This window comes from Emys orbicularis, chromosome 2, assembly GCF_028017835.1.
Source record: "Emys orbicularis isolate rEmyOrb1 chromosome 2, rEmyOrb1.hap1, whole genome shotgun sequence".
In the NCBI taxonomy this organism is placed as follows: domain Eukaryota; kingdom Metazoa; phylum Chordata; order Testudines; family Emydidae; genus Emys; species Emys orbicularis.
The window spans coordinates 69,409,359-69,421,415 of NC_088684.1; the positions used below are offsets into that span (position 1 = coordinate 69,409,359).

The 12,057-nt window shown below is 49.9% G+C and overlaps 1 protein-coding gene across 1 annotated transcript in view; it reads right to left on the minus strand.

The window, feature by feature from the left end:
• Positions 1 to 2,513, minus strand: part of XKR4 (XK related 4) — a 278,474-nt gene extending 275,961 nt beyond the window's left edge. Inside the window, exon 1 of the mRNA XM_065399747.1 lies at positions 1,708 to 2,513. Within this exon, the coding sequence (XP_065255819.1) occupies positions 1,708 to 2,513 (806 nt within the window). The remainder of the gene's footprint in view (positions 1 to 1,707) is intronic.
• Positions 2,514 to 12,057: the final 9,544 nt, after the last annotated feature.

A 12,057-nucleotide genomic window follows, 5' to 3' on the forward strand; every position in this document is an offset into this window, starting at 1 on the left:
TTTTACAACAAATGCTAATAAAACACCTCTTCTAAAAATATACCTTCCACCAGTCAAAAAAGAAACTTCAATAATACTTTCAACTGTTGCTTCAGTAGATTGCTACACTCAGCATAGCTGAAACATTGCTTTTGTAACCATAATTTTATTTTGAAATTGTAACTGTCTGCATACATTATGCTTCCCCAAAACTAGGTTGCTTAAAGCAGTGATAAAATTCACTTGCAAATGACTATGCCTCAATTTAAAATCTATTCTGGAACTGAAATTATATTCTTAAAAAACATCTTTTGGGGATGAAGAAAAGACAGTATCTAATAGAACACATAAGCTACTTGGTACTTAATAGTATTGCAGTATTTGAAACTATACAGTTACTATGGCATAGTTTTTGCCAAAACTTTAATACCAATGATTATATTCAGTGTAAGTGTCCTTTCAATCAAGTACCATATACGATATAGACCATTAGAACATGACCTTTCCATGAACAACACATTATAGATAAGTAACTATTTAAAAGTTTGTTGTCTGAAATATTTTTTACCATACAACATGTATGAAAAATGGACAATATGATTTGAGAACTAGATGTTATATAAATAGATGTTATCCAAGCACAACTACAGGACTATACATCCCTAGGCAGTGCATCCCTTTTCTAGCTATAATCTTTACTCTCTCCGAAGTTCTCTAATCACATTAATTTTGTGCAATTCTAGATAATATTAATTATATGGTATATTTTTCTCAAAACACTAATTTTTTTTAACTTCACTCAGAAAGTTAAGGTTTGCCAGACTTTGGGATAATATAAATCTGGAGGTGTATTATGTTTTAGATTGCAAGTTGATGTAATCTGGGTGTAATGTGACTGTTTACCATGTGCAGCAAATCAGAAGACAACTAAACAACCAGTTTAAACGTCCACTAGCATTAAAACTTGGGAAGGTTTACGATTCTTACCATTGCCTCCCCCCCCCCTTTTTTTTAAGGGTTTTTACATAAATCCTCCTCTTAAGGTAACCAACCATCCTAATATTATCAGGACTGTCCAAATATTGGGGCTTTTAGTAGAATCCTATTCCCCCTCCCCAGGACCTTATTACCGCCCAACGTGATTTTTCACACTTGCTGTCTGGTCATCCTACCGCCTCTAGAGCCAGGCACAATGATACAGCCATCCAAATCACCTGAACGCATTACAACAGCCAGTTCTCCAGAGGCAGTTACCAATACTTTTTGCATGGTTGTCACACTGCATATTTAATACAATCAAATCAAAAATAGTGTGCGAGCAGGGGTATGCAATATATTCACTATCTACCTACCCAGCCACTCGGAAACGGATAGTATTGCCGGTGGTAGCAATGGAATGGATTTATCCATGTTCCCTCGCACACGTAGGAGCTACCTAGTTTGGATAACATTCTAATCCAGTGGGAGTGTGTATTTGCACGCTCACGCATCCACACTACAGAGAATTGCATACGCCCAAACTACATTATTTACAGGGTCACTTGCTTCCCGAAAAGAAAGAGGAAAAGCTTAATAGCAATCCAAGTTTTCGCTCAATTAAATACGCAAGAGGAGCCCCTCCCCATCCTCCCAACAACATCACCGGACGGGTAGGAGCCGAACCCCGAGGGGAGCCCAGGGGAGCTGTGGCCGGTAAGGGGGGGTGTAAGCAGCGTAAAGGGGCTGTACCTCCAGATCTGCCCGAGCTGCAGGATGTGGATGAGGGACTGCAGGAGCCAGATGCAGAAGGCGCAGGAGGCGGACCTGCTCTTGCCGGCCCTGCCGCCGCTGGTGCTGCTGCTGTTGCTGCTGTTGGTGGCCGTGGTGGCGTTGCTTTTGCTGGCGTTGGACGCCTGCCTCTGCGGCGTGCAGGGGCGAGGGGCGTCCATGTCCCCAGCCGCCGAGCCGCTGCTCACCAGCAGTTTGCTCTCGGCTGCCGGGCAGTGGCCGGCAGCTGCGGCGGCGGCGGCGCTGTCCTCGGTGCTGAAGTCGTGCACAAACCAGCGGAAGCTGAACACCTGCACGGAGAGGGAGCCGAGCAGCACGAAGAAGAGGGTCAGCCCGAACCACCAGCGCTGGCCCCGCAGGTAGTAATCGACCGCCAGCCAGATGTCGGTGCCCACGTCGGCGAAGTACACGGCCAAGGCGGCCAGGATCCACAGGCAGTCCCACAGCGAGTAGCGCCGCTGCTCCCGGCCCAGCCGCAGGCACAGCGACGACGAGCCCCCGCCCGAGCCCCGGGAGCCGCCACCGCCGCCTCTTCCCCCACCGCCGCCGCAGCAGCAGCTGGGGCCGCCGCCCGAGCCGTCCCCGCCGCTGCCGCTGCAGCAGCCGCCCCCCGGTGCTTCGTCGTCGCCGCCGCCCGGCCCCGCGCCCGAGGGCAGCCCCGGGGCCAGCGCCTGCACCGAGCCCGAGTGGTCCGAGTTCTGCAGCGGCGTGAACGCCACCTCGCCGCCCTTCTTCATCTTCAGCCGCCCGTCCGACTTCGCGGCCATGATGCCTCCGCCCCGCCGCCGGGGAGAGCGCGCCTTTATCCCGCGCCTCCCCCTGCTCCTCCCCCGCCGCCGCCGCTCCGCTCCCCTGCCCGGCTACGGGCGCGGGCCGCCGGCTCCTCCCGGGGCCGCAGCGCCTGGAGCGCCGCCTGCCTGTGGGGAGCCACGCTCAGCCCCCGCGCCCCGCCACCCGCGCGCCCCGCCCGAGCCGGCAGCAGCCGCGGGACCGCTCCCCGGACCGGCGCATCCCTCCGCCCTCCGCCACCCAGCTGACTGACGCCGGGAAAGAGGATGACCTCATCCCTTCCTCCTCGCTGCCGCCGCCGCCCCCAGCACCAGCCGCGGCGCGCGGGCGGGGAGGGGGCGGGGCACCCAGCGCCGCGGGAGGCAGGGAGTGAAGGGGGGGGCGCGGAACGGGGAAGCTACCTGCCTGTCCGTGGGTGCGGGGACGGGGAGCGGCCAGGAACTGCGCTGGGGAGGGGCCACGGGGTGGATGGGGGGTCACTGGGGAGGGCAGGGGTTGGGATGGAGACGGAGGTTAGGGCAGAGGAGGGGGGGTCGCTGGGGGAGGGCAGAGGTTGGGATGGAGGCGGGGGGTTCAGGCACGGGGTGGGTGGGGATCACTGGGGGAGGGCAGGGGTTGGAATGGAGGATGGGGTTAGGGCACGGGGTGGATGGGGGGTCACTGGGGGAGGGCAGGGGTTGGGATGGAGGCGGGGGTGGATGGGGGATCTCTGGGGTAGCAGGGGATGGGATGGAGGCGGGGGTGGATGGGGGATCACTGGGGGAGGCAGGGGTTGGGATGGAGGATGAGGATGAGGTTAGGGCACGGGGTGGATGAGGGGTCACTGGGGAAGGTAGGGGTGGGATGGAGGCGGGGGTGGATGGGGGATCACCGGGGGAGGGCAGGGGTTGGGATGGAGAAGAGGAATGGATGGGGGATCACTGGGGGAGGGCAGGGGTTGGGATGGAGGAGGGAGGTTAGGGCACGGGGTGGATGTGGGGTCACTGGGGAAGGTAGGGGTGGGATGGAGGCGGGAGTGGATGGGGGATCTCTGGGGTAGCAGGGGATGGGATGGAGGCGGGGGTGGATGCGGGATCTCTGGTGTAGCAGGGGATGGGATGGAGGCGAGGGTGGATAGGGGATCACTAGGGGAGGGCAGGGGTTGGGATGGAGGATGAGGTTAGGGCACGGGGTGGATGAGGGGTCACTGGGGAAGGTAGGGGTGGGATGGAGGCGGGGGTGGATGGGGGATCTCTGGGGTAGCAGGGGATGGGATGGAGGCGGGGGTGGATGGGGGATCACTGGGGGAGGCAGGGGTTGGGATGGCGGAGGGAGGTTAGGGCACGGGGTGGATGTGGGGTCACTGGGGAAGGTAGGGGTGGGATGGAGGCGGGGGTGGATGGGGGATCACCGGGGGAGGGCAGGGGTTGGGATGGAGAAGAGGAATGGATGGGGGATCACTGGGGGAGGGCAGGGGTTGGGATGGAGGAGGGAGGTTAGGGCACGGGGTGAATGTGGGGTCACTGGGGAAGGTAGGGGTGGGATGGAGGCGGGAGTGGATGGGGGATCTCTGGGGTAGCAGGGGATGGGATGGAGGCGGGGGTGGATGCGGGATCTCTGGTGTAGCAGGGGATGGGATGGAGGCGAGGGTGGATAGGGGATCACTAGGGGAGGGCAGGGGTTGGGATGGAGGATGAGGTTAGGGCACGGGGTGGATGAGGGGTCACTGGGGAAGGTAGGGGTGGGATGGAGGCGGGGGTGGATGGGGGATCTCTGGGGTAGCAGGGGATGGGATGGAGGCGGGGGTGGATGGGGGATCACTGGGGGAGGCAGGGGTTGGGATGGCGGAGGGAGGTTAGGGCACGGGGTGGATGTGGGGTCACTGGGGAAGGTAGGGGTGGGATGGAGGCGGGGGTGGATGGGGGATCACTGGGAAGGTAGGGGTTGGGATTGAGGCGGGGGTTAGGGCACGGGGTGGATGGGGGATCTCTGGGGTAGCAGGGGATGGGATGGAGGCGGGGGTGGATGGGGGATCACTGGGGGAGACGGGTTGGATGGAGGAGGAAGGTTAGGGCACGGGGTGGATGTGGGGTCACTGGGGAAGGTAGGGGTGGGATGGAGGCGGGGGTGGATGGGGGATCACTGGGAAAGGCAGAAGTTGGGATGGAGGCGGGGGTTCAGGCACGGGGTGGATGGGGCTGAGGGCCGGGGAGCGGCATTGCGGAGAGGAAGGGCGGCGGAGTGTGTGTGTGTGGGGGTGTCTTTCAGAGAGCCCAAAGGCGCTGCAGCGCAGGGTGAGAGGTGTCGCTCTGGGAGTAACCAGAAGGGGAAGCTCGGGGAGCTGGAACTGCAGGGGGAGAGAAGGGGGAGCGCGGGGCGTAGCTGCCGGGAGGGGGCGCACTGCGCTCAGGAAGCAGGACCCGGGGCGCGCGGGTGAGGGGAGCGGTGTGTGTGCAGCTACCTGTCCCCTTGCTGCTGGCGCCACCGCGCTGAGCAGGGAGAGCCCTGGCCAGGCTGCCCCGTTAGGTGCTGCTGTGTCACTTCGGCCCTTAGCGCGTGTGGCTGGGGAGGGCGGGCGAGACCCCCCCGCAGCGGGTGAGAGGGAAGGAAGGCTGGTCTCGTGGGGAGCTGCTCTGGAATCAGGTGGATGGGGCTGGTGCAGCAGGAATGACTGGGACACGAGAGAGCCTGGTGCTGGCAGCAGTGCCATAAACAAGTGAGCAGTGTCCTCCCCAAGACATTGCCCAGCCAGGCGTGACCGAGTATTTGTCAGGTTACCGGCTAACACCCCCCGCCAGCGCTCAGAGCAGAAAGCTGCGGCCGCTCCCTCCGATCCCAGATAACTGGTTTGAAATCCCTGGTGGCAAAGCACAAAGCAATAATACGTCCCACACCCCTCGCAGGAGTTTTACCTCCGTTAACTTTGGCCAATGTAAGAGCGAGCGGTGCCGCTCTTAAATTACACCGTGATTCACAGGTTGGCAGAGGCGCTCAGGGGAAGGTGCGGAGATACCGCTCTATCCCGCCACCCAGCCAGAGACATCACGGGATTAATGTCATGCTCGAGGCCAATGCCTGAGGGAGTTCTCCTCCCCCCTTTCCACCTCCCCCATCATTTCCGAGCCGAGTTTCCGCTGCTAAAATGAGGCTGGTTCCAGACCTCTGTAAACTATTAATTTTACCGATGTGCCTTTCACCTAGAGTAGCACAGATGGCCACATGGCTGTACTTTTCATTTTACAACCAAAGCACTCCCGGCTAGGCTAGGGGATAGCACAAGCATGGGTTGAAATGGAAATCACTCCCTTGCCTATTCATTCAGCCCCAGAGCTCGCACTTTTTAGCAATCTAAAGCCTGGTCCCGGCTCTCCACAATGCTTTTCCGCTCCAGCAATCTCTCTCCCTTGGCACTCTAGCCAATTCAGCACTTCCTTTGCTAGTAAGCGCTGCTCACCTCCAAAAGAGGCCTTGCTGACTTGGCCATGCGACTGAGCTACAGCCCGACTCCTAAAACGCTTGGCTGTTCGTTATACTGTTATTCTCAGTGCAACAGCATCATATTGCTTTAATTGCTTCGCACGCAAAGGTGGCAGCAGTTGCTTGGTTAAGTTACATCTGATTAATCGTATTTCGCAAAAAACAACAGTTCAGCCACATAACGATCTGATAAACAGTTAAACAGGGCTCAGTTAAACAAGCAACACCTGGAGATAACTATGGCATAAGAGCTCTGAACTCTGCATGGGGAAGGGGGAGTTGGGAAAGGAAGGATCATTCTGTCCTGTTACACTTGTAACTCGTCTGACATCAATGGGGTTGTACAAGTGAAGGTCGACATTTGGCATTACTGGTTTATTTAATGGTCATTTTTGTGTGTGATATATTATAATAACTATATGTTCACTTTCTAAATAAAGCACCCAAAAATGTAATCGTATTGATAGAAAAATCCCAATAGAAACGTTAATGAAAACATGATGGGGAATTCCAGTGGTACAATCTGCTGCTTAACACAGCCCTTTCCAATCCAGGAATGAAGTGGAACCATTTATACTGACAAATAAAAATACACATTAGCTATGCCTTCAAACTCTTAATCGAAGGATGAGTATAAGAAGAGCTTTTGGTTCTACCGACAACCGTTATGCATAAAATCTCTGAAAACAGACAATGTCTATGAAGAGACTGTTAAGGGCTATATAATTGAGCACTTAAAAGTCAAGAAATTATAAGGTTATGATTGCTGCACTTAATATCAACCTTGCCCCCCTTGTGCATGTGCATTACACTACAGTCTTTAATGACAGGATCACATAATGTTTCTCAAATAATGTACACTTGCTCTGCAAGGACCTGATTTTAATTTCTAGTCACTCTTGAAGCCTACACTGATTTCATTCTCATAATTGTCCAGAATATGGTTATTCCTTAGATTTATGTAAATTCGTTTCTTTCTAAAGATATCTAGTTTAATAATTTACTTACTGGGCACCTATGTGGTATACAATGTATCCACTAGATTCCCATGTAAGGAGATAATGCAATTAACTATGTAACCAGTTAAGCTACCATATATGTCAGCAGATTGTCACTGTTACTCTATTATACTTGCACTCTAATAAAATCTGTTTAGTGTGGACTTTTAATGTGACTTTAATTGACTGTGTTTGGCATATACAGAGTAGTACACAGTACTACAAGATGCTACAAACGTATCTATGAGATTACATTGCGATATATTATTTGAAACATAGCAAGCAATCAACAACCTCTTTAGGGCCCAGCTGGTGCTCCCAATCCAGGCACAGAAGGGGGCTTGGGTGCCTGTACAGCAGCATTCACTCCTTTCATAGACCCTTGAGACTGAGAGATCTTTCTGCATGGTTTGTGGTCCACCAGAGGGCTGGAGTTGTGGAGGGGATGCATAATATCCCCATTAGGCCTTACAGTGGATATTGTAAAGCGAGGATTGTATTAATGTATCTGCCTATCCTCTCTTGGATCCCCAGAAGCCGCAGGAGCGAGGCAACTGAGAGACATGGAAGGTGGAGTGAGGTGGCTGCTGGGATCCAGAGCCACTGCTAGTTTACAGAGCTTGGCATCCTCCATCAGGTTTGAGGGCAACTTTCCATGGGGAGAACCTTCCCAATGGGGCCTTGAAGGACAATCTCTGAATAAAGGTTGAAGGGTCAGGGCATGTAAAGAGATCATCTATTTAGATTATCAAGTTTAAAATATTGTAATTAGGAATAACTTGATCCCCTCCCACCTCAGTTTAGAGCTCTTATGTGGTTTATGCATCCTGCCAAAGTGAGCCAAAATTAGTCTAAAATCTGCTTTGACTTGTCCATTTAAGTAACCAGTTCTTTTCTAATAGGTTTCATTTTCTAATTATTGCATCAGCACCTAGCTGAATATTTTCTAATTTGCATTTCTGTATACATTGAGTGGCTGCCTGGATCTACCATACAATGTTGTGTGTTTCATGGAATTTTGCATAACAGCAATTTCTTATAAGTTTATTACCTATAGCGTTCTGTATTTACATCATAAAGGTCCAACTTTTCTCCCCATGGCTTCAAAAGGGGCTTGGACTTGGACTCTAAGTGGCTAATCCAAAGCTCATTGAAGTCAACAGACTCCAATTGATCACAGTGCACTTTGGATCAGGCCCTTAGTGTTGGAAGTCAGGAGGAGACTTTTTTCCTTTGACAGGATAAATTTCCATTTCATTCACTGTTCTAGCCATGGAACTGTGCAACTGGAAGAGATCTCCCTCTGTTTTCCCCCCCTTTTCTCTCCCCGCCCCCGGATTAGGCTAGTGCTCTGGTTCTGAGTGGAGTAGTATACTTCACCACTTTCAGCTGTTGGCACTGTGCACCTGCTTTTTCATTTACACTAAGCCCCCTTTGGAGTGTAAATGGGACCTTCTAGTGGGAGTAAGCATAAATCTACATCTACTTTAAGGCCCCTTTACACTGCCAGAGCAGTTTCTCTCTTCTTTTTCTCAACTAGATACATAATGAAAAGCATCCCAAGCAATATGTAAGTGCTGGAGAAGCACTTATCAAAGTATTCTTCACTCTGTTATTCTGGTGAACCTTAAATGGAGTTACACCAGTATAACAAGAGAATTTGTATATGCACAGTATATAAACTAGTGTGCATTCAACAAGATCACTTCTGAATTCTATTCTCTTCATTACAAAATATAATTCAAGGGTAATTACTGTGATTGCAGCTATCACTACACCTGCTTCATAAACCATGCAAAGCTGACTTTTTCTTCTTTGCAAAAATCTCACTCTTCCAGGGCTGTATTTTCATGGGTGCAATATCTTTTGCTTTGTTATAGGTCTCAACAGCTCCATCTGCTTCTTTTTCTTTCCCAAATCATCTTTCTATTTTAAGAAAAATTGTTTTATTCCTGTGCTTGGTTCTCTGTGTTCCTGAACAGGAGGCCTTGACCAACTCAGCTCCAAACGTCAAGGAAATTCTCTCTTTAGTTCCAATCTTCCAAAGAATATATCTTCTTCCTTTTCCTTTATGGTATTTTCTAGCTTTTTTAGATTTGCACACATGAGCTCTCCTGCAATCTTATTTAGCTATATCAAGTAGGTCTATCTATTTTGATGCATTTGATTCCTGGTTTTGCTCCCAGTTCCCTCTCTGCCTTTAGGTTAGCTTTGAACGGAGTAAGGTTAGTCAATTTCTGCTTGCACAGATCAATACCTTTACCAAAGCTGTTTCCCTTTGTTTGGCAATACTTTTGACAGTCATGACCTCTTGCTTCGGGGTGTTATTCCTTTCTATCTTTTCTTCTAACCTACAAGGAAGCAGCTTTTTCCAGATCAGATACATTTGTTGGGTGATTTTAGTTGTACCTCAACTAACATTCAGCTCTTGATACTTATTATAACTGGGAGGATCAGACAATCCATAACTGGAGATAGCAGAAGAGGCAGGCATGTGAGAGGGCATTACAGGGACTAGGTACATTTGCAGCCAAAATCTGTACCATGTTACAAATCTTTTCACTGCCCTCCTCACTCCAAAAGCAGCAAGCAAACATTAGGTCAAATGGGAAGGAAAATAGGAAAAAAGAGGAATGATTTTTACTTTCTATTTCCGTTTTCTTTCACTCATTTTACCTACTTGGTAAAATCACTTTTTTTTTCATTTTGGTGAAGAGGTTCCAGCGGTGCAGTGCTGGAAGGTACTGTGTAGTTGTGACGGTATTAAATGGCCCAACAAGACAATCAGAGCCTGTCTTTGGACAATTAGTTTCCAAAGTCATATTCCTTCAAGTCCTTATGCCCCCTAGCAAGATAAGCCTTAGATATTCCTGGACCTGAAAAGGGCTACAAAAGTGGCTGTAAGTATCAGTGTACAACGAATGAATACAGTATTTTAATTCATATATACCAGGGGTCGGCAACCTCTGGCACGCGGCTCGCCAGGGTAAGCACCCTGGCGTACCGGGCTGGTTTGTTTACCTGCCACATCCACAGGTTCGGCCGATCGCAGCTCCCACTGGCTGCAGTTCGCCGCTCCAGGCCAATGGGGGCAGCGGGAAGCTGCGGCCAGCACATCCCTCGGCCTGCGCAGCTTCCCGCAGCCCCGATTGGCCTGGAATGGCAAACTGCAGCCAGTGGGAGCCGCGATTGGCTGAACCTGCGGACGCGGCAGGTAAACAAACTGACCCGGCCTGCCAGGGTGTTTACCCTGGTGAGCCACGTCCCAGAGGTTGCCAACCCCTGATATATATACTGTGAAACTTAGTTAAGGAGGAAAAGTGGAGGTAAGGAGCAGAGTTAAAGCTGGCTGTTATGATAATCTTAACTGAGAATTTCTAGACTTCCTGATGCTTAGATTTTATGGGGCACAATGTTCTAATTTTCTGGTGACATGTTTGTTTCATTTTTAATCTTCAATATGTAGTTCCTGAATTTTTAAAAAATACAACATCCTAGCACTGTTTAATATGTATAGCTCTCTACTGATATGTACAACCTTCATTCTACCTTAACCAAGTTCTTTGTCTTGGAATTCCTCAGCACTAGACACCATTCCCTCTGAAGCATTCAGGCCACAGGCAGAGGAAGGGGCTTTCCCATCATGGCACTTAATGTGAGTCACAGCACTATGACAGAAAGATCCTTTGGTCTTTCAGAATCCTGCATTAGTAGAGGCAGAATGCTAAACTTCTTCGCCATACATGTGATCCTAGATGTTCAGGCACTAGGAGTAACATTTTTAAAAGTTTCTAACTGATTAAGGCCCAGATTTTTAGTCATTGCTCCACTCAGCATTGTAATGCCTAACTGACTTAGGAGTCTACATTGCATTTTCAAAAAAGAGTTAGGTACCTAGGAGTCTAAATCCCATCAACTGACACTGGGCTTAGGCTCCTAAATGCATAAATTCTTTTTGAGAATGAGATTTACGCTCCTCAATCAGTTAGGCATTGCAATGCTGACTGCAACAACACCTAAATACCTTTAGAAACCTGGGCCTTAGGCATTTGGGAGCCTAAGGCCTGGCCTACACCTAAAATTTAGGTTGACCTGGCTACATCGCTCTGGGGTATGAAAAATTCACATCCCTTAGAGAGATAGTTAAACTGATCTAGGCCCCGGTATAGACACCGCTAAAGGAACAGAACAATTCCTCCGTCAACCTAGCTATTGCCTCTTGAGGGGTAGATCTATTACACTGATGAAAAACCTCCTTCTGTTATTGTAGTAAGTATCTACAGCAGCATAGCTGTAGTGCTACAGTTGTGCCACTGTAGCACTTGCAGTGTAAACATAACTGTAATCTCATGGAAAGTCAATGGATCATTGAGAGAAAAGATCATTAAAAGTCAGTGAGACTTAGGCTACTGAGTGCCTCAATCATTTTAAAAAATGAGACAGGCTCCTAAGTCACTTAATCCAGTGGCTCTCAACCGTTCCAGAGTACTGTACCCTTTCAGAAGTCTGATTTGTCTTGCATACCCTCAAGTTACACTGCACTTAAAAACTACTTGCTTACAAAGTCAGACATAAAAGTACAAGTGTCACAGCACACTATTGCTGAAAAATGGCTTACTTTCTCATTTTCCCCATATAATTATAAAATAAATCCATTTGAATATAAATATTGTATTTACATTTCAGTGAATAGTATATAGAGCAGTATAAACAAGTCATTATACGTATGAAATTTCAGTTTGTACTGCCTTCACTAGTGCTTTTTATGTAGCCTTTTGTAAAACTAGATGAGTTGGTGTACCCCTTGAAAAACCTCAGAATACCCTGTGATACAGCAAGGCCAAGGAGCAATGAAAGAGTGGGAAAGGGGAGACATATAAACCCTAGGCTTATTAAGGCATGGTTTCCAGTAGACTAGGGAGGGTTACTATAGGTTAATTGGAGCACCTGTAGTCAACTAAGGCCCTGTCAGGAACCTAATTAAAACCCCTGCTTCAAGTAGAAGGGGTGGGGGGAGAGCTGAGAATTGAATTGAAAGACAGGAGGAAGGGAGACCCTCTCCCCCAGT